The following is a 27259-nucleotide window of genomic DNA, read 5'->3' on the forward strand; positions in this document are numbered from 1 at the left end:
CCCGCGCCTAGACCGCTCCCTGCGGAGCGACCGTGCGAGAGTTCGTCCTGCCGGAAAGCAGCACGCCGCCGCGGCATTTCACGACAGTTCTAGCCCCGAAAACACTCTTACTTCCCCCTCCACCTCCCACCTCCGTCCCCCCGCCCCTCACGCCCTGCGGCTGGGAGAAAGGCACCGCGATGTTCGGTGGGGGAGACGAGGACGACACCGACTTCCTGTCGCCTAGCGGCGGGTGAGTGACCGAGAAGCTTGGGACAGGGGGCGTAGCTTAAGGGAACTGGGCAGATGGTGGGAGGGGTCGCTCTGGTGTCAGACTTCTCCCCGACTTCCGGGTCCGGGCCCCCCCGCCACGTTCCGGAGCCCCGCAGGTCTCCAAACTGTGTGTGTGTCGGTGCCCCTCGGTGCTGGACCTGGCATGTCCCTCGTCCCTCAGTTGGGCCCTGAGGTTCGCCTTTTGCTTTGTGGTTGAGTTTGTCCTGTGAGAGCATCTGGCTCAGGGCTTATAGGAGTCCGCTGGGGGCTCGTAGGAGACTTTTTCTCTTCCCCGTGGACAAGGCAGTGACACCTGAGAGTTCCCTGGCCCTTGTGGGTCAGCTCCAGCATCCTTTAGGGCCCAGCCCGGATGTCCCCTCTGGGCGCTTTCCCTTCTCCCACAGACCCAGGCACGATGCCTCGCTTCTTTTCCTCCTTATTCCTACGGCTAGGCTAGTGAATAACCCCCCTGTCCTTACTAGGCTATGAACCCTGGCAGAGCAGGGACTCCTGCTGCTGCTCATCTCTGCCTGGCGCTCAGTACAGCGCGTCGTGTGTGCTCCGGGAGTGCCTGTTGAGTGAGTGACAGCTGTGAAGTTGCCCTCCAAAGCTTAGAAGCCCTGCAAGAGACCGCTGCCCCCCCCCCCCCCTGGCCCTAACACATAGCAGCCTGGGGCACAGCTCGCCAACCCACAGGGGTTTGTCTCTTCCCATAATCAGGTTAGCCTTTTCCCTCGCGTTGCGTTCCTAAGGCAGCTTGACCCCTTTGAAAGTGAGCTGCCAATCCTGATATTTCAGAGCCCTTTCTTTGGACATGTTTTTTTTTTTTTTTTTTTTTTTAACACATTTAAGAACGTACAGAAGGATGACCGAGACCCCAACATATACTCCTCATCTTACCGCTGACAGGTCACAAAAATGGTTAAGCTGCTGTGCCTACTCTCCTCTCAGGTTGCTTCTAGTCCTGTTGAAGAGTTCAGTACAAGAGTGGCCGTAATGACACGGCCCTCTTTTGGTCTTGAATACGATCTTTTGACTTAAACTGTGACTGGCCGTGTATTACCCACCCTTAGGTCCTTTTTTCACCCTCACCACGTTGTGCCACCCCTGCTTTCACTTTAGGTGGTCCACACCGACGGAGTTCCACTTTGAGTTCTTTCAGTTGCTCAGTTATTTTTAGACTGCTTTGGTTCCTTTTTCCCTATTTCCACCCAAAACAGTCACTAAAATTTCCACATAGTCCAGCCTGCTGCTGTTGACTGTGTAGTCACCTTTTTGATTGAGGCTTAACTCACCTATTTAAAAAAAAAAAAAAATCTGATGAGCTAGCAAATAGACTCAGGTGAAAAACAAAGAGATGAACCGAATTTAAAATAAGCAAAAGAAGGACACCTGGGTGGCTCAGTGGTTGAGTGCCTGCCTTCCGGCCAGGGCATGATCTCAGGGTTCTGGGATCGAGTCCCGCATGGGATTCCCCGCAGGGAGCCTGCTTCTCCCTCTGCCTCTGTCTCTGTCTTGGTCTCTCATGAATAAATAAATAAAATCTAAAAAAAGTAAATAAAATAAGCAAAAGAGATCTTTCTCCAAAGAAGATGATGTACAAATTGCCAGTAAGTACATAAGAAGATGTTCAACATCATTGGTTATTACAGAAAGGCAAATCAAATCCGCAACAAGATACCACTTCACACCCACTAGAATGGCTGTTTATCAAAAAGACAGTGTGGTGGTAAGGATGTAGAGAAATTGGAACCAAATACAAATTTGCTTTGTAAGGTAGTGAGTTACTGCAAATATGGCCATGCAAGCTGAAACTACAAAGTAAGCTTGATAATCAGTGGGAAAGATTACAGTTGTTTCATGGTCTTTAAAAATTTTGGTTGAGACAAACTGTTGATTCCTTAATAAGATTTAGTGTTTTCTGTTTTCAAAAACTTATAAAGAGGGGCGCCTGGGTGGCTCAGTCAGTTAAGTACCTGCCTTCCACTCAGGTTGTTTTTTCTTGGTCCTGGGATTGAGTCCTGCATCAGGCTTACTGCTCAGTGGGGAGTCTGCTTCTCTCTCTACCTCTGCCACCCCCCACCCACTGTTCGTGTGGGAACAGTTTCTCTCTCAAATGAATAAAAATAAAATCTTAAAAAAAATTTATCAAGGAAAAAATCAAGAGTGCTTACCTTCTGTGTGTACAACTTATTTTTTTTTTGTGTGTGTGTACAACTTATGATAAGGAGTGGGGATTTCTTCTATGCCTTGGGAAATTGTCATATTTCTAAATTTGGATCAGCTTCTGACATTTTATCCTTTGTGTTTTCAATGTTGTAAAATACTTCCAAGAGTTCCTTTAATGTGAAGTTTTTTGGTATGTCATTTCTTCTGGGACATTCATCATAACCACTTATATATATATTGATGTTTTCCCTCATTAGGTTCTTCTAACTGCACATTTAGTCTCTCAAACAGCAGTGACGTTAACAGTTCCACAGTTTACCATTTCTTCTATAACTTCATTTATACTGTGACCTAAATTTCACTTCCAGCATTATCACATTAGTTTCTGTGCTGTATTTTTATCTTTGTTGCCCAATTCTGTCTTTTGAATATCTGTTTTTGTAAAATGTCATATGGGTTTATCACTGGGAGACAAGACAGCACCAAGCGCACCCTTTGCTCTCTGTCTCTGAATTGAAAAACAGGTGTGCAGTGTCCAGTCACCAACAGACTGAAAGAAGTGATAAAATTGCTCACTGTTCATGAGGGGTATCTGTTATGTAGTGATTTGTGGACTGAAGAACTAGCTGCAGAGTTTGCATTTTATGCACTAACAGTTAATATACCATTATAAGTGAAATTTGAACTGTGTTGTTGAGGGACTAGTGTTAGTTTAATTAAAACATGTTTTGTTTTGTTTTTTTTAAAGACTTATTTATTCATGAGAGACACACAGAGAGGCAGAGACATGGGAGAACCAGAAGCAGGCTCCCTGGGCAGCCCCGGTGGTGCAGCGGTTTAGCGCCGCCTGCAGCCCAGGGTGTGATCCTGGGGACCCGGGGATCGAGTCCCACATGGGGCTCCTTCTTGCATGGAGCCTGCTTCTCCCTCTGCCTGTGTCTCTGCCTCTCTCTCTGTGTCTCTCATGAATAAATAAAATAAAATAAGATATAAAAAAATAAAATAAAATATAAAAAAATAAAATATTAAAATAAAATAAAATAAAATAAAATAATAAAATAAAAAGAAGCAGGCTCCCTCTGGGGACCCTGATGCAGGACTCTATCTCAGGACCCCAGGATCATGACCTGAGGCAAAGGCAGATGCTCAACCACTGAGCCACTCAGGTGCCCCTAATTAAAACATGTTAACTGAAGATATTATGTGTAGGAACTGTGCAAGCTGAGGGCTTCTCATAGTAAGGCATTAACTTTCATAAAATGAAACTACAGGATATAAAAGGATAAATAAGCACATTAATAAAGAAGACTTTAACAAACATCTCCCAAACCAAGGATAAAGTGGATAAAAAATTACTAAGAAAATATCTTTTAAAGGGGGGAAAAAGCCTTTTGAATTAATATTTTTTTCATATCAATTTGTTTTGTATATGGCTGTGCCTTTTGGAACTTTATAAGAGATACTTTAACAATCTTTTTTTTTTTTTTAAAGATTTTATATATTTATTTGAGAGAGAGAGAGAGCATGAATGAGGGGAGAGGGAGAAAGAGAAGCAGGCTCCCTACTGACCACATGTGGGGCTTGATCCCAGGACCCTGAGATCCTGACCTCACCTGAAGGCAGCTGCTTAGCCAACTGAGCCACCCAGGCATCCTGTAAGAGATTCTTTAAGTTCACTTTGTTCACTAGGTAAAAATATTTCAGAGAAGCCTATAAATGAATGTTAAAGCTCCCAACTTTTATGCAACAAGCAGTCTGCTACTGATTGAAAATGACAGGGTGAATAACACCAGTCATGTGTTCTTTTCCAGATTCCTGGCCTGAGATAGTTCTTGGTGGCTCAGTTAATGTGGCTTTTCTGAGCAGGCCCATCAAGGACATGAAATCTTTTAGTTCTAGGCATTAAACTGTGCCCCTAAACATACACAGCAGCTAATTGAATGATAAAAGGCTTAGTAAACAAAGTGGTACTGATCACTTATTTTTGTTCCCAGTAATAACCAGAGAAACCAAATCAAATTTTAAGATTGAGGGGACACCTGGGTAGTGCAGGTTGAGCGTCTGCCTTCGGCTCAGGTCATGATCCCGGGATCTGGGATCGAGTTCCACTTGGGGATCCCTGCAAGGAGCCTGCTTCTCCCTCTGCCTATGTCTCTGCCTCTCTCTGTGTGTCTCTCATGAATAAATAAATAAAATCTTAAAAAAAAAATAAGATTGAGAATACTGAAAGATTCATCAACGGTCTCTGATTCAGCTATTCCTTCTTTGTTTTTCCTGAGGAAGTAGAACATATGACAGTAGGTATTGCAGCTGCTTTCCACTTCCTCTTATAACTGTAACTTGCTGTAAATATACTTATTAATTTTCAAGTATTTTGACTTGATTCCATTTAGGATAGTCAAGCCTAGGAGAAGTGAGAGTATTAGTGCCTGAGATAGCTGTTGAAGTAATTGATAATCTGTGTTCCAAGTTTCTAAGCCTCTTCAAATCCATGTTTAATCTAAAAGTGGTAAATCAGCTTGCTTGTTTTTTTATTTTGCTTTTTCTTCTTAACTCTTTTCCTACCATCGTGACTTTGAAGTGAAGAAATATGTGAATGTCTGCTAAGTGTATGGTACTTTATTTCAGCTAATAGCATTTCATAGTTGTGGTCAATTTGTGCATTGATTGATCATGCTTTCTCCCTTACAGGGGTATGAGTTCAAGCGACATTGGATATGTGCACATATGTATACAACACATACTGTGTACTTTGTGTCAGGTACCATACTAATAAATATGCATTATCATATTTACTTTTCCTCACTAGTGTATTAGGTAGTTTTTACTATTATATCCATATTGCACATGGGAAATAAAGAGTCAGAGACGTAAGTTGCTTAGGGTCATACAGCTAAAAAGTAAAAGAGAGGTAAGCAGGGATGCCTGGGTGGCTCAGCGGTTGAGCATCTGCCTTTGGCTCAAGGCATTAACCCAGGATCTGGGATTGAGTCCCACATCAGGCTCCTTGCAAGAGGCCTGCTTCTCCCTCTGCCTGTGTCTCTGCCTCTCTCTCTGTGTCTCTTATGAATAAATAAATAAAATTAAAAAAAAAATCCAGCAAGCAGATTTCTACTAGACTGTCATGTGCCCATTATTATTGTAGAAGTAGATATTTGAAGCCATAGTTTATAAAATAAATACTTTAGCAACAAAAAGAACCTGTTTTAAAAAATAGAATTAATACACTATAACTGCTATCTATTACTGTTTTTTTTTTGTCTTTTTTTTTTTAAAGATTATTTATTTATTTGACAGAGAGAGAGAGAGAGAGAGAGAGAACGCACAAGTGGACGGAGAGGGAGAAGCGGGCCTCTTTCCAAGCAGGGACCCGGGGATCAAGACCTGAGCTTTAAAAAAAAAAAAAAAAAAAAAAAAAAAAAAACCTGAGCTTAACCAACTGATGAGAAAAGAAAAGGAGTATAAAGCTAAGGTTACGAAAAAAAAAAAAAAGCTAAGGTTACGTAATGACTTTGGCAACTAAATGCATTGGCTAATGTTTATTTTAAAAATGTAATTAGTGGGGATCCCTGGGTGGCGCAACGGTTTGGCGCCTGCCTTTGGCCCAGGGCGCGATCCTGGAGACCCAGGATTGAATCCCACATCGGGCTCCCGGTGCATGGAGCCTGCTTCTCCCTCTGCCTATGTCTCTGCGCCTCTCTCTCTCTCCCTCTGTGACTATCATAAATAAATAAAAATTTTAAAAAAATGTAATTAGTGGTGTAATGACTTTTACTACGAATTATAAACATAGAGACTCAAGTCCAGAATTAGCAAGCCCATTCTTGCTATCATAGAGAAGTATGTACATTTGAGAATACTTTAGAAGTGGAAAAAATAATTTATGAGAAACTTATGCCCCTAAATCTATATAGAGTTCATTTTAGAAAATTACTAGAAAATAGAATGGATCTGAAAAATCATTGGGTCAATCTGGCTTTTAGATTGATTTTGCAGTCATCAATTGGTTGGCCTTTAGAGCATCTATGGAAACATAGTTTACATATGACCCTTTTGTCTTTCCCTTGAAAAGAATATAGCAACAAAATGAAAACAGCAAATCCAAAATCCATATCCATACTGAAGCTAACAAGGATATTTATTTATCATTTATCTGTGCATAAGCTATTATAGCTATTATAGCTTATAAGCTAGTTAAGATCTTAGTTTGATCTTAAGTTTTGTACATTTTTCACTGTGTTAAAGGCATTATTCTTTTAGGGAATCTTACCAGATTGCCTCTGTTAAAGGAGAAATCATGGTCTCCACTTAATTTTATTAGAATTTGTTGATGACTTATTTAGGCCAGCACTGCTCTCTGCTCTTGCAGTCTCACTTAACCACTTAGTCCTTTAAAGGAGGCATTATTGGGATGCCTGGTGGCTTAGTAGTTGAGGGTCTGCCTTTGGCACAGAGCATGATCCCTGGGTCCTGGAATGGAGTCCCCCACCATCCCTGCAGGGAGCCTGCTTCTCCCTCTGCCTGTGTCTCTGCCTCCCTGCTTCTCTGTGTCTCTCACGAATGAATAAATAAATAATAAAAACTTAAAAAAAATAAAGCAGGCATTGTTGACCCCATTTACAGGAAACTGAAAGGAAACTCATAGTACACTACCTTGAGAAAATAGGATGATAGTTTCAAATTATATTAAATTTATTTTGCAAAATGTTAGTATGTATTCTACATTAAAATTATTGGGGGAAAGGCCTCCAAAAGTTGTGAGGGTTTTTTTTTAAGGTGTTGTTTTGTTTTGTTTTTTAAAGTAATCCCTATGTCTATCCTGGGGCTCGAACTCATACCCCTGAGATCAAGAGTCGCCATGCTTTACTGACTGAGACAGACAGGCTCCCTTTAATATTTATATTACCTAAACCAAAGATGCCTTTGGAGAAGAGGAGCTCAGAGCCAGACTAGACTTTGAGTTCATTTACTGAGCCTGTACCAGACCCTCGGCAAAATATAGTCAAATAGTAATTATAATAGTCAATTATCATGTTATATAATAACTGATTGAATAACTTTTATTAATCTACATGGAATATAATTCCATACAACTACCTGTTATATATATCTTATATTACAGTTTGCAATTATTTATTATGTAATGCTTAATTTCTGTGTTAGAGTATATAAGCTCCTTGAATATAGAACCCAGCTTTGCTCACTAATGTATATTCAGCGTTTAGCACAGCATTGGATACATACTTCTTGAATGAATGAAGTAGACTCCTGTGGGAGCCCCTAAGAAGATCATTTATCTAGACTTTGAGATTAGGGGGATCTTCCAGGGGAGAAAAGAAACAGGAAGAATGTTTCAGGCAGAGGAAACAGCATATCCAGAGGCAGGAGATTAGAAAGATCTTGCTTTATTTGAGAAACTATAAGTTCTGTGCAGCACACAGTTGAAGATGAGAAATGGTCAGTTAGGAAGCTTGGGAAGTATGGAGAGGTAAGGTCTTGAAGGGCTTTGTATAGCTGTCTCGTGGAGTTCGGATTTTTATCTTGGTAGTATTGAGGTGTTATTGAGGGTTTTAAGGAGCAAGGAGACTTGATCACATTTGGTTTTTAGAAAGATCACTGTTGATGCAGTGGGGGAAAAGGGTAAGTAAGCAGGCAAGACCAGGATAGGGAGATGTCAGGAGTTTGTCAGAATAATTCAAGTTAGACAAATATGATGGTGACCTGAGCTACGGAAGTGGCAGTGAGGATGGGGGGAAATGGATGGGTTCAAGAAGGTATTAAGTAAAATCAAATGGACTCAGGGATTGGTTAGGAGTACCCGGGGTGGGGGGGAGCCAAGGATGTTCCCCAGATTTCAGTTTTGGTTGTGGATGTTTGCAGAAAAGAGGAGACATGACAACATCATTTTTCAGAAAGTTCTGTTTACAGGGTTGGCACTTGGCTGGCGTATGGGAACTTGATTGGTAAACAGTTCCCCACACTGATACAAAGCTTTCCATAAATGAGGAGTGGCTGTCTCTGCCTAAACTGTGTGTACAAGGACGCCTGGGTGCTCAGCAGTTGAGCCCAGGGTGTGATCCTGGAGTCCTGGGGTCAAGTCCCACATTGGGCTCCCTGCATGGAGCCTGCTTCTTTCTCTGCCTATGCCTCTGCCTCTCTCTCTCTCTCCCTCCCTGTCTCTCATGAATAAATAAATAAAATCTTAAAAAAAAAAACCTGTGTGTACAAACAGTATGGTTTATATTGAACCTTACCTTATTTCTGGGAGTATAAAGTTTTGGTTCATGCTAGAGGGTTTCTGTGTGACTAACCTCCAATAAAAAAAACCTGGGGTACTGAGTCTCTAATGAGCTTCCTTGGTAGACCATACTTTATATATGTGTTGTTACAACTCTTTGGTGGAGGAAGTAAATGTCAGTTTCACTCCACTGGAAAAGGACTTTTGGAAGCTTGCTCCTCATTTCCTCTAGACTTTGCCTCCATGTGCCTTTTCTTTCCCTTTGCTGATTTTGCTGTGTTATTCTTTTGTTGTACTACTTCTTAGCCATGAGTACAACAATATGCTGAGTCCAGTGAGTCCTGGCAGATCACTGGTGGTCTTGGAGATCCTGATACGAAAAGTATTTTCACTGGGAGAAGAGAACATAAGAATAAGAGCAGGTTTTGCTGGGGCAGTGGGGGTTGAAAGATAGGAGTTCTAGTTTGGGCATGTTGCATTTGTGTGGCTGGTGGGATATATGTGTTTTCTGAGCAAATTCTGGGTTGGGGATACAGATTTGAACATTATCAGCATTTGGATAGCACTTGATAACAACGTAAATGAATTAGATTGCCAAGGGTGGGGGAGTGTCACTCGTGAGGGCATGGGCCTTTGAAAGGTTGGGGAAGGGGTGCCTGGGTAGCTCATTTGGTTGAGCATCTGACTCTTGATTTCGGCTTTAGGTTCATGATCCCAGTGATCTCATGGGTCATGAGAGGAAGCTCCTTGCTCAGCAGGTAGTCTGCTTAAAGATACTCACCCCCTCTGTCTGTCCCTCCCTCTTTCTCCCCCCACCCCCATCAATTAGCCTTTTTTTTTTTTTTTTAAATAAAAGGTTGCACAAAGAAAGAAGAGGCCAGGAATTATATAAGGATCCAGAGACATGAGATAACAACAAGAGAGGGATCCCATTAGCATCTATTGATGTCTTACTTGGGCCAGTCCCTCCTCCCACTCCTATAAATATCCCCACAGAAGTTAAGGGAGGAGTTTGTTTGAAGAAGAACAAATTAGTTGACAGTGTAAAAAGACAGCATGAAGGCCAAATAAGATAAGGACTGATAAACTGTGTTTAGTAACAAAAAGGTTGCTGGGACCTTAAAAGCAGTTTCATTGGAATGATTAGGGCATAAGATTGATTGCAAAGGATGGTAAAGAATCATTCTGCCTGTTAGGTGAAATGATAGGACCATGTTTGATGGAGTAAGTTTGGAGTACAGTTCTATTCCAGTGTAACAAAACTAAAAGCTAAGAAACTATGACTTGCCCAAAGCAAGAATTTATACTTTGAAGAGACCACAGAGAGCATCTGCTCAATTTACCAATCACTCAATTTACATACACAAAAACTGAGGTCCAAAATAAATGCCTTGACTAAAGTCCTGTGGACAGGCAAAGTCAGCTGATGTTCAGATCACAAATATAATCTTGATTTCAAAGGCACTTAGCTGTCACTTCCAGTATTGAATGGTGGGATATGCAATCAAGGAAGTATTTGTTCAAGATTGGAGGTAAGCAGGTTTTATAATGATTCAAAGCTTGAGATATGTCATATGATGTAATTTTCATTTTCTACTAACAGTGCCAGATTGGCCTCTCTATTTGGACCGGATCAGGCATCTGCTGGCTATGGAAATGAATTCTTCCAGTACACAGCCCCCAAGCAGCCTAAAAAAGGCCCAGGAACAACAGCAACAGGTAAGTGAAGAGGTTAGGATTGGCCCTTAACAGGTTAGTTAGAAGGATAAGCAGTCTTCAAAAAGTGACATGCCAGGTTGTCCATCTTCAGTCAGTCTGGCCAAGTTCACTGCCAGTGGTACATTTGTCTCTAAGCTCTGAGATCCTAATTCCAGCACCTAGGTAGTGTGCCCTTTGTTGGAAGCTGGTGGAGGAAGGTCTCAGGCAAACTCTTGCCTCATGTTTATAGCCCAAGGCACTCCAAGTAGGTACTGCCTAATGTTTTGGCAAGAAGGAAGAGCTGCCTTTTACTTCTTCTACCTGGATAGGTTAGATGTAGGCTGACAGTGACTTTTTGCCAACTGGACAGTGATGCTTAGTGCTGTATCCCCTGTACCTGTCATCATGATGGAGACATGTTGAATAAAAGGACAGAAAGGGGCAACTAATATTTCTAAAATGCCTGCTTTGTGTCTAGTCTTAGGTGCTTTACATAGATTGCCTTATTTAGCTGTCTCAGCAGTGCTGTGAAATATGGCAAGTCTACCACCAGCTTAGAGGCTTGGAGAGGTTTAGGGACATGATCAAGGTCATATAGTGGTAAGTGACATGGTTGAAATTTGAATCCTGACCTGACTCACTCCAAAGCTCTTTCCTCTACATTTTGCTGTCTTTGTATAAGAACCTAAAGATGAGGGACACCTGGGTGGCTCAGTGGTTGAGCATCTGCCTTTAGCTCAGGGTGTGATCCCAGAGTCCCGGGATCGAGTCCCGCAGCGGGATCCCTGCATGGAGCCTGCTTCTCCCTCTGCCTGTGTCTCTGCCCCTCTCTCTCTGTGTGTCTCATGAATAAATAAATAAAAATCTTAAAAAAAAAAAAAAAGAACCTGAAGATGAGTGGGAGACTGACAGAAATAGTCCTGAGCAGAACCAAGTGGTAAGGGACGTTAAATTGTTTGTTGAATGAAGATGAAAGTATTGAGTGCCTTTTATATGTTAGGCACAATGCTGTCACTGGGGATGTTGTTAGATTATTGAGAGTTGAAGAGTTGCAACAGATGTCATATGGCCCATAAGCCTGAAATATTTACTGTTTGGCCCTGTACAGAAAATGTTTGCTGACCCCTGCTCTAAATCTTACCTGTCACTTTTGGCAGCTTTGCAGTAGATTGCTGGTCCTCTAAGCCATAACCTGGCCAAATTTCTAGTAGGCTCTGACTTTACATTTCCTCTGGCACAGCTGTTCTTCAACAGTAGGCTTCTGACTCAGTTTAAAGTGGTTGAGTTAATGGATGTGGATAAAAATAAACGTTGAACTTCAGTCCCTACCCGGTGAGGTAACTTGATTTTGTTTTAATCAGAAAACAACAACTCTGAGTTAATTATACTTTTAAAGGGGAATTATAGAGGCATTTCAGCTTAAAAATTACCTATACAGTCTTATGTGGACATTTACAAAGAAAAAATAAAGTAGCAAGATAGGAGATCCTCTCTGTTCAAGGGATATTTGTATAAGGAGGCTTTGTGGGGAAAGAAGCCGCAGCATAGTTCTTGAATCTCTTCAGATCTCGATATAAAAATAGAGCAGATATAAAAGACAAACCTATGGATAATATTTACAGCAAATCCAGTTGAAAAGGTATCTTTCCGAATATCCCAAAATACAATCAGCTCTGGACAAACCACTAACAGCCACAGGGCTTGTGTGGTATCAGCATTTGCATGGAAGAAGACAGGGTAGCAGTGGATGTGTAAATCTGAGAATGGGAGAACTCCAAAACAGCCACCAGATATTCATGGAAAATATGGCAAGCCAAGCTGAAACTGAAAAGAGTTTTGCCTGTTCTAGTTGTGGGCAGGTACCGGGGTTGATGAGGAGGACGGAAAGAGCTGGAGTAGTCTTGCTTCTGTGCACTTTTTTTTTTTTTTATTAAAGTAGGCTCCATGCCCAATGTGGGGCTTGAACTCATGACCCTGAGATCAAGAGTCACATGCTCTACCAACTGAGCCAGCCAGGTGCCCCACTCCTATGAATTTTTTTTTCTTAAGATTTATTTATTCTTGAGAGACATAGAGAGAGAGGCAGAGACATAGGCAGAGGGAGAAGCAGGCTCCCTGCAAGGAGTCTGGTACAGGACTCGATCCTAGGACCCCAGGGTCATGACCTGAGCCAAAGGCAGATGCTCAACCACTGAACCACCCAGGTATCCTGGACTTCTGAAATCTATCCTCTAGGGTGACCTTCCAGGATAGGTTCCCACAAGAAGAACCAGCTGGGAACGGAATTAAAATTGAGGAGGATAGGGATATATTAGACATGAAGAAGAAAAGATCCAGATAAAAGTAGGGATAGAAATAGAATCAAGAAATCTCAGGAGGAAGCCACCATATTTTTGAACTCTATTCAAAAGCAACAGAAGAGGGAGCTCTATGAAGTTAAGAACACCACCTTGAACCCTACCTCCTAGAAGTTCAGGAAAGCAAATTTTACCTTAAAATGAGCAGTGGGAACTTATCAGAATCCAACTCCATGGCAAATTATAACAACAGAGAGAACAAGAAACAACAGTATCCCTACAGACAGCAAGAGCTCTGTTATGTGAGAATGTTTCTTACTGAATAGATAGATTAAAAACTACAACCACCTGTCAACATTAGGAAAATAAGACATGAAATGAGAACATAGATTGGAAATTCTCAGAAGTAAGTTACAAGACTCAGGCAAGAATCAGAGACGTAAGAAAAACTTCAGAAATGAAGACTAAATGAGAAGGAACACAAGAATGAATAAAAACAGATTATACATGAAGAGAAATAGAAGGTTAACAGGAGGAAATTGTTAAAAAATAAAAAATTTAAGAGACCAAATGTTCCAAAAGAAATTGTGATGAATATTAAGGTCGGCATAGAAGGTTCAACACATGGAGTGTGTGTTTGTGTTTATGTGTGTGTGCTGTGCATGTGTGTATACTGGAAGAAAAAGAAGGGGAAATGAACAGGCACTAACAACTATAATTTAAGAAAACTTTACTCAAAAAAAAAAAAAAGGAAACAAAAGATCTGTAAGTACATATTAAAAGAAATTCTTGTTGGGATCTCTGGGTGGCTCAGCAGTTTAGCCCCTGCCTTCAGCCCAGGATGTGATCCTGGAGTCCCGCGATCGAGTCCCATATCAGGCTCCCTGTATGGAGCCTGCTTCTCCCTCTGCCTGTGTCTGTGCTCCCCCCGCCCCCCCCCCCGTGTCTCTCATGAATAAATAAAATCTTTTTAAAAAAAGACGTCCTTGTCAGTGGGGAATTGAGACAAATCTGCAATACCAATTTCAGAGAGGAAGGACTGATAAGCCAATGAAAAGACCCCGTGATTGTGGGCATCTGACTCAGCCTTCTAGCAAGTCCACGAGCAGCCTTCTGTTTCCAGTACAAGAGTGTACTGGGAGAAGTTGAAGTAACCTGAAGGAGGATGCTAGGCTGACCTTGGAGAGACGGTATTTTTTTCTCAGTATTTCCCACTTGTCCTAATAGCCTGCCTCTGGCCTTAGTTACTTTTTTTCTTACAGTTAGCTTATCAGGAGAGAAGTTTTATTGTAGTATGACATACAACTGGGCAGTACTGGTTGAATTAACAACTGTTGGGCAGCCTCGATGGCCCAGAGGTTTGGTGCCGCCTTCGGCCCAGGGTGTGATCCTGGAGACCCAGGATCGAGTCCCACGTTGGGCTCTCTGCATGGAGCCTGCTTCTCTCCCTCTCCCTCTGCCTCTCTCTGTCATGAATAAATAAATAAAATCTTAAAAAAAAATTAACAACTGTATTATAGGTTTTTACAAAATAATAAGGAAAACATGAAGACTATACTAGGACAGTAAGCAAACAATGTAAGTGAGCGATTCATCGAAACACAACAAAATAATGACCAGTACAAATCTATAGAAAATGTTAAATCTGCTTCACTATAGTCAAATAAATGCAAATGAAAACAACAATGACACGTCATTTTCCTATTCCCTACTGCACCTCTTCTGTTGGTAAAGATTTAAAAAGACAGTCACCTCTTGTTGGCAGGGATACAAAGCTGGTATATTCACACTGCTGGTGGAGCTGTAAACTGGTATGATATTTCTCAAGGGCATTTGGACATGACAAAACCTTAAAATGTTTTACACTTCTTCACCCTATAATTTCAGTTTTAAGAATTTATTCTAAGAAAGTAATTAGAGGTACATACAAAAATGTAGGTTTCCAGGGTGTTCACCATAGCATTATTTATAATAGAGGAAAATTGGAAGTAGTCCAAAGAAATGTCAAATAATAGGACATTGGATAAATTCTGGTAGAGTTGTAGTATAGCGTTTTATGTAACCACTAAAAAGCATTTTTAGGTTTATTTTATCTTTGTCTTGGAGATTATTTATTAGAGAGGGAGAGCATGTGTGCTGAGCAGGGAGCCTGATGTGGGGGCTTGATCATGACCTGAGCCAAAGGCAGACGCTTAACCCATTAAGCCACCCAGGCTTCAAGGGAGCCCAGGCTCCCCTTGAAGACTGTTTTAAAAGAAATACAAATGCTAAATAAGAAAAGGTGGTAATCAAATTATATTATAAATTTTGTTTAATAAAACATAAGAAAGCTGCAAAGTTTATGTGTATTGAAAATAGACTAGGAATAAGTCATCAAATTATTAACGTTTATTTTTAACTGGTGAGACTACAGGGTCACTTTTATTTTCTTTATCTGTTTCTGCATTTGCTAAGTTTTGCAAAATATAAAGTACATGTACTCTAATCAGAAGAAAAGATGTGTCAGTATTGTTAAAAAAATTCAACTGAGTAAATTTTAAAGATGGCTTTATTCAGTGACTCATGAATTGGGCAACGTCCCATCTAGCAGATAGAAGGGAGCTATGAGGAGTTGAACAAAATGACTTTTATAGGCAGATGGGAGGTTACAGTAGGGAAAACAAGATAGTTACTGCAAGATTACTACTTTCCTTCAGGGGATGGCAGGGGCTGTCATGCTGATGACCTAACTAGTGCTGAACAGGGAATTCCTGATTGACTAGTTCTAGATTCCATTTCAGGGAGAGCCGAAACTGTACGTCAGTCTCAGTTCAGTGACAAGTGTACGGAAGTCTCAATTTGGTGACTGGGACTTAGCTTAAGTGACTCCATTTTAAGCCTGTGGTCTTATTTTTAATAAAAAGAAAGAAATCAAACAAGGAGACTTTTTGGAAGTTCTTGGTTTCTGTGTCTGTGCCACTGTTGTCACTATTCTTCCGTCAACACATTCATGTGGTGAGTATAAATAGGCAGTTTTCTTTAAATACACTGTTTTAAAACAGTGTTACTCTGTATCACTAGAAAAGTGAAGTAGTGGGCAGCCCCGTGGCTCAGAGGTTTAGCACCACCTTCAGTCCAGGGTGTGATCCTGGAGACCCGGGATTGAGTCCCACATTGGGCTCCCTACATGGAGCCTGCTTCTCCCTCTGCCTGTGTCTCTGCCTCTCTCTCTCTCTCTCTCTCTCTCTCTCTCTCTCTCTCTCTCTGTGTGTCTCTCATGAATAAATAAATAAAATCTTAAAAAAAGAAAAGAAAAGTAAAGTGAAGTAGTGAATGCGATATGAATATCATGATTAATTTTCCAGTCCGAAATAAGGGAAGGAGAAGTAATCTTATTTATATTATAGCTGGCAAAGTAATAGAAAAAGAAAAGAAAGAAAGAAAGTAGATGGAATATGACCTCACTTTCTGGGCAGTGCCTCTGGTCCAGCCCCAAGACTTGTATGGAGAGGAATAGGAATCCTGGAATCTAGTTCTAGGCTCCCTGCCATCATGATGTCAGGTACTCAGGTGCTTCGAGCCTCAGCTTCCTCATCCCCAGATGAGATCAGAGGGTTGTTCTGTGGATTAGATAAGGATAACAGCCATAAAAACATTGTACCACTTAACTATAAGATAGAATTTTGAAGTTGCTTTAGTGGTTAAAAATCAGTTTTAGGAAAGACACGAATGACATCTTTGTTTTCTTCTTCATCTTCAGGAAATCAGGCGACAGCAAAAGCAGCACCCTCTACGACAGGCACCTCCACTGTCTTGGTTGCAACAGCAGTTCATGCCTATCGATAGTAAGTAGCTGAGAAGGAACGCTTTTTGAGGGTGGGGTGGGGGATACCGGGTTAAGCTCCTGTCTTTTCTCAATAAGCCTCTGTTGGATAGGCAATGAGCTACACAGGCTGCCTAGTCCTTCCATAGCCAGAGGATCAGTAATGATTTTTAACATTTCAGTTAGAAAACTCTCCCCATAAAACTTTGAAAAGCCATCTTGTCTAGTATTTTAAGCCGTGTCTAGGAAGTGCTTATAGCCTCAACAACTGCCTTTTTAAGAGCTCAAAGAAAGCCACTGCCCTGAGATATTATGAATAGATATTTAGAGAGTAAAGAAGTTGCACAAGAGCTTTAAATTATAAACTCACCTCTTTCCTTTTCTTGAGGCTGGATGACTAGATTCTCTACCTTCTGTATGGCAAATAGAAGCTGGTTCTACTTAGTTTAAGAAAGTATTCATACCTATTATTTTTCTTGCTTCTGTAGCATGAATGGTCAATATGTAAAGCAGGGCAAGTTTGGTGCTGCAGTCCTGGGGAATCACACAGCCAGAGAGGTGAGAATGCCCCCATGTCTTGTGTACATTCAGGTGTCCCAGATCATACTGATGAGCTTGTTTTTACCTGGACTCACCCAGTGTCTCATGTGTTAGAGGATTAGGATGATTGTGTTGAATGTGAAAAATTTTTTTTGAATGTGAATTTTTAATATGAGGTAAATAGTAACATTTATAGTCACATCTTGCTGATTATTGTGCATTGAAACAAATCCAAACATGCAAGATCTTTTAAGTTTGACCTTTGTGGAAGTGGTACTAAAGACTTGGAGAGTTTTAGAGTAAACCATTTACCCATGACATCCATCTGCTAGGTAGTGAAAAACACTTAGTATTCTACTTAGAGCTTTTCTATCTTTATGCCTGGATCAATGACCCAGTGTTTATCCTTTGAAAGTTTGACAATGGGATGGGCAGTGGATCACACAGCATACTATTGGTTTGGTCAAAAACAAATGTGGCTAGAAGCCCTGAGATTTGATTTCCATATGTGGTTGTGTCTAGTTTCAAATTCTGCTCCAGAATGTTTTAAACATTGTTGAGAGAAGCATGAGAAATTATGGAATTTCAAAGGCCCAGTGAACTAAGAGCCACATTCCTAAGACACTCTTGAGACATAGATAAGATAACCTGTTCAGGGTAACTAAGGTAATAGACAACATTCATTTGTTTTAAAAACAAACAAATAACTTACCTGTAGAAATTTGGAAACACATATAAAAATTGTGGGATTAGAATAATGAACCCCCAGAAACCCATTTCTAGACTCTAAGAATTATTAATCTTACTTCATTTTAATTCCAGTCTCCTTTTGCTTAGATTATTTTGACTATATCTCCAGCATACAGTTTTAGCTGTAAATATTTTAGTATATATCCCAAGGATTTTTTTGTTTTCTAACGTAACCATTATGCAGTTATCACCTAAAAAAATTCCACAATAATTTTTTTTTTAAATTTTATTTATTTATGATAGTCACAGAGAGAGAGAGAGAGAGAGAGAGGCAGAGACACAGGCAGAGGGAGAAGCAGGCTCCATGCACCGGGAGCCCGACGTGGGACTCGATCCCGGGTCTCCAGGATCGCGCCCTGGGCCAAAGGCAGGCGCCAAACCGCTGCGCTACCCAGGGATCCCCACAATAATTTTTTGATCTCATTCACTACCGGCTAGTGTTCAGATTTACCTGGTAGTCTCTCTCTCTCTCTCTCTCTTTCTCTTTCTCTTTCTCTTTTTTTTCTTTACTTATTTTCTACAGTTTGTTTTAATCGGGTCTGATAAGGTCCATACATTGCAGTTGGTTGCTATGTCCCTTAAATCTTTCATTTCTCCCATCCAGAGCTAATGTCTAGTTGTCGCTGATTTTGTCATATACTAGCCATTGATGATTATTTGTGAGAAAGAGAGAGAGAAAGAGGGAACGAGCAGTGGGGAAGGGCAGAGGGAAAAGCAAACTCCTCACTGAGCAGGGAGCCTGACTTGGGGCTCGATCCCAGGACCTGAGCGAAGACAGATGCTCAACAGACTGAGCCACCCAGGTGCCCCACTGTTTTACACTTTCTTTTTTTTTTTTTTAAAGATTTTATTTATTTATTCATAGAGACACACACAGAGAGAGAGGCAGAGACACAGGCAGAGGGAGAAGCAGGCTCCATGCAGGGAGCCAACGTGGACTTGATCCAGGGTCTTCAGGATCACGCCCTGGGCTGCAGGCGGCGCTAAACCACTGCGCCACCAGGGCTGCCCTGTTTTACACTTTCATAAGCAATAGAGGACTGTTCTAATTTCTCTACTACCCAATATTTCATTATTTTTCTTTTTAAGAATGGCCATTCTAGGGAAGCCTGGGAGGCTCAGCAGTTTAGCGCCTGCCTTCGGCCCAGGGCGTGATCCTGGAGACTCTGGATCAAGACCCACATTGGGCTCCCTGCATGGAGCCTGCTTCTCCCTCTGCCTGTGTCTCTGCCTCTTTAACTTTTTTAAAGTTTTTTTTTAAAAAAAAAAGAATGGCCATTCTAATCAGTGTGAAGTGGTACTTTTTTTGTTTCTAGTGTACATTTCCCTAATGACTAATGACACCAAGTATCTTTTCTTTCTTTTTTTTTTAAAGATTTTATTTATTTGTTCATGAGAGACACACACACACACACACACAGAGAGAGAGAGAGAGAGAGAGAGAGAGAGAGAGGCAGAGACAGGCAGAGGGAGAAGCAGGCTCCATGCAGGAAGCCTGACCTGGGACTCAATCCCAGGTCTCCAGGGTGAGGTCCTGGGCTGGGCTGAAGGCAGCGCTAAACCGCTAAGCCCCCTGGACTGCCCAGCACCAAGTATCTTTTCATGTATGTGTTGGCCAATTGTAGATCTCTTGTCATCCCTCATACCAGTGAAAATACCAACAAAATAAAGACATTACTAATTACAGAAAAGAGTAAGTAAGGCCAAGATGAGAAGAAATTAAAATGGTTAGTGAGGAGATATAATTTAAAATCTTAAGCTTTAAGAGATCAAGTGAGTTTTGAGTTATATGCCTCTTTGAAGCACAATCCCTGACATCTTATTGCTGGTTTTGTATTTCCTTTTAACTTCTATTTTCTTTCTTTTTTTTTTTTTTTTTGGCCCGTCTTTATTTGAGTACAGTATAGGATTCTTCTTTATATCAGTCAACAACAGTCAGTTACTGTTGCCAGGATTCATCTGAACTTTGAGCTAATGGTAAGACTTCCCATGTTGTATTCGTTAGCTCCTTTGGGATGGGTTTATAGGAGAAATCGATCGGTCTGTGTGTACCTGGTGGCAGTAAGATCTACTGCTTCAGCCCCTGGATATCACAGTGGATATCTTAACAGAGCCTCTTGAAAAGGTCTCTTGGCTGCCTTCTAGGAAATGGACCAATGGTGGTTGGTGGAGATGGGAGGGAAGAAGTTCCCTATCTCTGGGTCCACCTGAGTCAAGACCCTTATCTACAAGTTTAGGCAGTCAGATTTATGTACTGTGCCACCTGTCATTGAATTATCCCAACATTTCTCCTTTCCCCAGGTTCGGCCCAACAACTATAGTACCTTTTATGATGACCAGAGACAAAACTGGTCCATCATGTTTGAGTCTGAAAAGGCTGCAGTGGAGTTCAATAAACAGGTAATACCATTTTATTCTTCCTGTGAGAGGCCAAACACTAGCCTGCATTTCCCTTGATTTTAGGAAACTATATGGAAAATTCATAACCACCTGTGTTTTGTTAGTGACAAGCATTAAAAACCCACTCAATTGTCACTTGAGCTTATTGTATTTCAGGGAAATAATAGGAATCCTTATTGAAATTGCTTGAAAATGAGACTTGAAGAGAAAAAAAGTCATGCAAACTTTTTAAAACATTTTCCACTTCATAAATTATCTTAAGGAATAAATAAAACTATCTTTTAAAAATAGTGTTTTAAAAGAATTTTTACAAAGTTAAATGATGCTTGTAGAAAATTTAGGAAAGAATTAAAAAAAAAAATCACTTGAAATCTTCCTGCCCAAAGTAACCACTATTTTTTTTCCTATGTGTAATGTACATAAGTAGATATACTCCTTTAAGAGTTCAATATCTCGCTATATTTTTTAATCAATGTATAATGTGCTTTTCCCCACTTCGTGAAAAATTATTTAGAAACATTTTTGAAAGCTGCATAGTATGAGTGTTCCTTAATTTATTTAACCATTCCCTTACTTTTAGACATTAAGACTGTTTTCAGTCTGAAATAAATGATACTGATGTAGTTTTGGAATATAGGTGAGGTTTGTTGGGGTGAGATCCAGAGCGAACAACCAAGAAAGAATTCTTGAGACATCTTTGGTACAAAATAGTGGTTTTATTAAATCAAGAGGACAGGACCCATGGGCAGGAAGAACTGCTGCCCCAGGCTTGAGAAGGGTGGCTGATTAATTATATACCTGCAGACTTGGGAGAAAATAAGGAAAAGGGAGGTTTCAAAATGATTTTCATATGCTAAAGAAGACCTACAAGATACTGAACGACCTGTCATCATCAACCTAAAGGTTTTTTTCCCTCTAGAAAGGCATTAACATTAAGATAGTTGGAAACTTTTTTTTTTTAAGATTTTATTTATTTATTCATAGACACACAGAGAGAGAGGCAAAGACACAGGCAGAGGGAGAAGCAGGCTCCATGCAGGGAGCCCTATGTGGGACTCGATCCCAGGTCTCCAGGACCACACCCCAGGCCGCAGGCGGCGCCAAACCGCTGCGCCACCAGAGCTGCCCTAGTTGGAAACTTTCTGAGGAATGTCACATATCCTACCCTGGTGGGGGGTCGTTTATGGGGTGTCAGCCTGTGCTTTGTCCTCAGCTAGCCCTGTGTTCCCCATCAGTACTGTAGTAAGCATTGTTGTGTATGAATCTGTGTCCTTTCCCCCCCACCTTCTGATTATTTCCTCAGGCTAGATTTCTAGAAGTGAAGGATTGGGTCCAAGAGTCCATATATTTCTTGGTTTTGTAGGCAGTTTGGTGTAGTTTTTCATAGAGATCGTACTGTTTGACATTCATATCTGTTCTCTTACTTTATCTTTGCCAACATATAGAATTATCTTTTTTTTTTTTGTCTTATTTGCTTGGTAATAACTTCTCATTGTTTTAGGTAGCATTTATTTGATTGCGATAATGAAACCTTTTAAGAAAATGAGTAACAAACTTCTAATGTAGACCATGTTAAATAATTGACCATAAAGTAAGTATTTATGAAGATGTATTTGGCTCTTTTGTCAAAGATTTGTGCTGAGATGATATGACTAAATCTGTAGGTGATAGACATGCAAATCTGGGAATGCAGCATGGTTTTGCAGAGAACCTTTTTTCTAGTTTATTGTCTTTAGAAATACTTTCTGAAATCATTTTAGAAGCTTTCCTTGCTTTCACAGGTTCCCAGACACTGAAACGGTAAAATCCTTATAATAATGGAAGCTAATAGTTATCGTGTACTTACTGTTATTTACCAGGCACGGTGCCAAGGACTCTTTGTATTAGCTCAATCTTCATAATTACCCCAGGAAATATGCAGAGTTTTTATCTCCATTTTACAAAATACCTTTATGAAATAAGGTTCACAGAAGTTAAGTTATTTGGCTGAGGCCACAAGTTAATAAGTGGCAGTACCCAGGTCTGTACCCAGACAGTCTGACTCCAAAGCCTTACTCTTAGGCACTTTGATTCCTGGCAAGATTACTAACTTTGGAATAGTTTACTTCTGAACATGTAATCAGTTTTGTTAGTGGATACCACTGTTTGGAAAAGAGCATTAGCAATAAATGGACTGAATATTTACTGAGCTTAAACTAAGTTTATGCTGCTTTGATTTCATCTCGCAGGTGTGCATTGCCAAGTGCAACAGCACCCCCTCCCTAGATGCAGTGCTCTCCCAGGACCTCATTGTAGCGGAGGGCCCTGCTGTAGAAGTTGGAGATTCTTTGGAAGTGGCCTATACCAGCTGGCTCTTTCAGAACCATGTCCTGGGCCAGGTAAGGAAATGTAGCCTGCAGGTTCATTTGTAATTGAAATGGCATGAGGGCTATTCATATATAAAATATTATTACTGTGAATTGCTGTCGTTGGCAAATAGAAATCTTTCAGGAACTCTGCTTTGACTGCTTTTGAGGCATAGTCTGAAATGCTTATTAAATCTGCTCATTGCTACTTTGTCTCCTATTTAGAATGAAAACTAATTCCCTAAGTATCATTTCTGGTAATTTTTCATGTGTATGTCTTGCCCTTTTGTATCAGTTTTAAACTTGACTTTATTCTTATAGGATTAGGTCTTAAAACTTCTTTTTAGAACTTACTCATAGTTGTTTCTTTTCTTTTTTTTGTATAGTAGATATTATAAATAGAGTGGACTTGTGTTTTAATATCCTTAAGCTTACGAAAGCAGTATGATACAGAAAGAGCTTAGCCAACTTAGCCTTAATGTGAGCCATGATGTGACCTTCTTTTTAGGTCTTTTTTTGTTTTAAGATTTTATTTATTTATTCATGAGAGACACACACACAGAGAGAGGCAGAGACACAGGCAGAGGGAGAAGCAGGCTCCATGCAGGGAACTCGACATGGGACTCGATCCCACGTCTCCAGGATCACACCCTAGGCTGAAGGCAGACGCTCAACCGCTGAGCCACCCAGGCTGCCCGCATTTTTTAGGTCTTTTAAGAACTTTTTCCCCCCTCAGTGTATTTGACATTCCAGGAATACTGTGCTAATCTGTATTGACCAACACATGGTTATTATTTTTGAAATTGGCTGATCTCATTTATTTTGATTAAACTGTAGGTTTTGGACTCTACTGCTAACAAAGATAAGCTGCTTCGCCTGAAATTAGGATCAGGAAGAGTCATCAAGGTACAAGCTTAACTGTGTTTCTATGTGGCTTTATCAGTTGCAATGGGCTTAATTTAGATTAAATTAAAATTTCTAACCTGAGTGTATTTTCTGAGTCTGAAAAGGCTTGGTTAAAAACTAGGAAGAGAAAAATGTGTTACATTATCTTGGAGATTGGTTGGGAAGTTTTTATCTATGAGAATATATTGAAGATGGGGACATTTGTTTGATCTCTACCCTTTCTTTTTCATTGTGACTGAGGCAATTATTAAATCCTTCCTGTAGCCTAATAGGGGAAGAGATGGAACTATTTCTTTTAGAATTGTATCATAATGGATGATTCTTAATTGTCTGAGATGCTTTGAATCAGCACTTCCCAGTCATTGTGGGAAGCAACTACCAGGTAGCAAGAGGAACACTGGGATTGGAATCTGTGGACTTGGCTTCATGTGCCTTTCTTTCCCAGCTGTGCAAGTGTTTTATGAAATAAAGACTATTTTACACATATAGGGTATCTTTGTGTCAGGAGGTATGCTCTGTGAAGCACTCACTGGCGAAAGAAAGGTTTTCTTCATAGCTTTGTTTATCCCTCCTTTCCCCGGGCTCTTTTGGAGACTTTTCCCTGTAGATCATAGGAATTAAGCATGACCTTTAAAAGATAGATCTAATGTTGCATCTTGGCTTAACAATTTACTAACCATCTGATCTTGTGTTAGTTGCTTCACCTCCCTAAGCCTCAGTTTTTTTATCTGTACAATGAGGATAATGCTCCTAACCTTATGAGATTATTTTAGGGGTTAAACAATGTAATGCAAGTAAAGACTTATCAGAGTACTTGGAAAATGTGTTTAATGAATGGTAGCTGTTTTTTTTTTTTAAGATTTGATTTATTTATTTAGAGAGAGAGCACGCGCACACACACGCGTGCATGAGAGGAGGGAGGGGCAGAGGGAGAAGGAGAAGCAGACTCCTCGCTGAACAGGGAGCCTGACTGGCTCGATCCTGGGACCCTGAGATCATGACCTGAGCCGAAGGCAGCTGCTTAACCGACTGAGCCACTCAGGCGCCCCCGAATGGTAGCTTTTATTTCTTTTATAATACCATTGTACTATCCTCCAATTTCTCTCATCACCTTAAGATAAGCATATTTTATCCAGCCCTGGATATGCTGACTTTTACAAATGAATAGAAGCAGTATTCTAAATATTCTTATAACCAGGGGGGTGGATTATAGTTGAATTTGATATCTCTTGAGAGGTTCAAACCTGAAAGTATGGAGGAGAGGAGCCTAGTATCTGGGACTTCATTTTGTCTATTGAGAAGGCTAATGTCTTGATGAACTTTTCTTCTTCTCTGATTCCCAAAGGCTTGGGAGGATGGGATGCTGGGCATGAAAAAAGGAGGGAAGCGGTTGCTTGTCATCCCTCCAGCCTGTGCTACTGGCTCTGAAGGGGTAATAGGATGGACTCCATCACCGGACTCAATTCTGGTGTATGAGGTGGAGATTAGGCGGGTGAGTGAAATTGTGCTGTTTTGTGTTTCATGAGTCCTTTTTGCCATTAAATAAAATTAATAAATAAATATGTTTGAAAAACAAATTCAAATACTTTTTTTTTTTTAATAGCAATGGTATAGTTGGAAAGGGCAGTCAGTGGCTTTGGAATCTAAAGACTAAGGTGTATGTTCTTTCTGGAGCTCTATTCAGAGTCTAGAAGAGGTGGTGACTGAACAAATCACTTCTCTACACTAAACTTTTTATTGACTCTATAAAATAGTGATTCCTACCCAATACACATGCCTTTTGCCTTAGTAATTCCATGACTGTAAATTTATCACATCACTATATTAATACAAGTATGCAAAGGTATCTGAACATAGATAGAGATACATAGTTTCCTCCCTTTGCCACATTATTTATAATAGTAAAAACTGGAAACAACTTAAATATCCATCATTAAGCAACTGGTTAAGTTGTGGTCTTTCACAGAGTGGATTTTTATGCAGTTCTTATAGAATATCCAAAATCTATTGTTAAATGAAAAAGCAAGTTGCAAGTCAGTACAGATAGTATGGTCTCGTGTGTGTGTGTGTGTGTGTGTACACAAATACATATAAACATACAAAAATACTTATATATAAATATGTAAGTATATTTAGGCAATTATACGTATGTGCATATATATTTATACATATATATGCCCACATGTTCATAGAAAATTTCTGAAAGTGTTAGAAGAAATGATTAAAAGTGACTTTCTCTGGAGATTGGAAATGGAGTTCATAAACTTTATCTTTTTTACATTTTCCCCTTATTTTCCATTAAAAAGTCTTATCAAGGATATATATAATTTTCTATAATATTTGTAACAAATTATGGTTAAATAAGTTAATACCTCCCTCCAAATAAAAAAAGACCTTGTTTGCTTTACACTGTGTTTTTTAGGTCAAAATGTGATAGTGTTTGTGACTATAAACCATGAAATGCAATACAGAAAATAAACATTATAGTCCTCTTCATTGTGGCTGTTATTCCTGCTGCAGCCAATGACACTGTTTTCTTCTCAATGCCTCTTTCCTTTTTTTTTTTTTTTTTTTAGTTTTTATTTATTTATGATAGTCACACAGAGAGAGAGAGAGAGGCAGAGACACAGGCAGAGGGAGAAGCAGGCTCCATGCACCGGGAGCCCGACGTCCCGGGTCTCCAGGATCGCGCCCTGGGCCAAAGGCAGGCGCCAAACCGCTGCGCCACCCAGGGATCCCTCAATGCCTCTTTCCTAATTGAACACCTTTATCTCTGCTGTGTCGTGCCACCCTTCTTTTACTCATATGCTTTTAGCTACGTTTTTCACAGCTTTTGTATCCTGTCTCAATTTTTCATTGAGTTTGAGGAAGTCATGGTTCATCTTAGATAACAAACCACTTTGAATCCATCAAGACTGGCATTTTGTAACCTAAAGGAAAAAATACTCTATTTTACTAATAATCAATGAATTATAAGTTGACATGCTTATTTTTTTTCTTCCAAGTTTTTATTTAAATTCTGGTTAGTGGGCAGCCCGGGTGGCTCAGCCGTTTAGCGCCGCCTTTAGCCCAGGGTGTGATCCTGGAGACCCGGGATCGAGTCCCACATCAGGCTCCCTGCATGGAGCCTGCTTCTCCCTCTGCCTGTGTCTCTGCCTCTCTCTCTCTCTTCTCTCTCTCTCTGTCTCTCATGAATAAATAAATAAAATATTTAAAAAAAATTCTGGTTAGTCAACATACAGTGTAATATTAGTGTCAGGTGTAGAATTTTTTTTTAATTTTATGCTTTTTTTTTTTTTAATTTATTCATTCATGAGAGACACAGAGAAGCAGGTTCCACACAGGGAGCCCGACGTGGGACTCGATCCCCGGTCTCCAGGATCAGACCCTGGGCTGAAGGCGGCGCTAAACTGCTGAGCCACCCAGGCTGCCCTCAGGTGTAGAATTTAGTGATTTATCACTTACATGTAACACTCAATTCTCACCATAACAGGTACCCTTCTTTTTTTTTTTTTTAAGATTTTCTTTATTTATTCATGAGAGACACAGAGAGAGAGGCAGAGACACAGGCAGAGGGAGAAGCAGGCTCTATGCAGGGAGCCCGACATGGGACTCGATCCTGGGACTCCAGGATCACACCCTGGGCTGAAGGCGGTGCTAAACCACTGAGCCACCCGGGCTGCCGAACAAGTGCCCTTCTTAATTCCCCCACTCACCTCCCTCCATCAACCCTCAGTTCTCCACAGTTAAGAGTCTCATAGCTTGCTTCCCTCTTTTTTCTTCCCTTCCCCTATGTTCATCTGTTTTGTTTCTTAAATTCCACATATGAGTGAAATCATATGGTATTTGTCTTTCTCTGACT

The 27259-nt window shown here is 40.5% G+C and overlaps 1 protein-coding gene across 3 annotated transcripts in view; it reads left to right on the forward strand.

The window, feature by feature from the left end:
* Positions 1-7: 7 nt before the first annotated feature.
* The window catches only part of FKBP15 (FKBP prolyl isomerase family member 15), a 58310-nt gene continuing 31058 nt past the window's right edge, over positions 8-27259 (forward strand). For 2 of the 3 annotated variants that reach the window (XM_055301907.1, XM_055301908.1), the window contains exons 1-9: positions 8-232; positions 10263-10378; positions 16394-16478; positions 16945-17014; positions 19649-19723; positions 20048-20146; positions 22375-22524; positions 23329-23397; positions 24743-24889. In XM_055301907.1, the coding sequence (XP_055157882.1) occupies positions 180-232; positions 10263-10378; positions 16394-16478; positions 16945-17014; positions 19649-19723; positions 20048-20146; positions 22375-22524; positions 23329-23397; positions 24743-24889 (864 nt within the window). In that variant the 5' untranslated portion in view covers positions 8-179. Of the gene's footprint in view, positions 233-10262; positions 10379-13683; positions 13845-16393; positions 16479-16944; positions 17015-19648; positions 19724-20047; positions 20147-22374; positions 22525-23328; positions 23398-24742; positions 24890-27259 lie in introns of those variants that run through there. The other variant, XM_055301909.1, reaches the window with a different exon arrangement.

The sequence above is a fragment of the Nyctereutes procyonoides genome, unplaced genomic scaffold (genome assembly GCF_905146905.1).
Source record: "Nyctereutes procyonoides isolate TBG_1078 unplaced genomic scaffold, NYPRO_anot_genome, whole genome shotgun sequence".
NCBI lineage: Eukaryota > Metazoa > Chordata > Mammalia > Carnivora > Canidae > Nyctereutes > Nyctereutes procyonoides.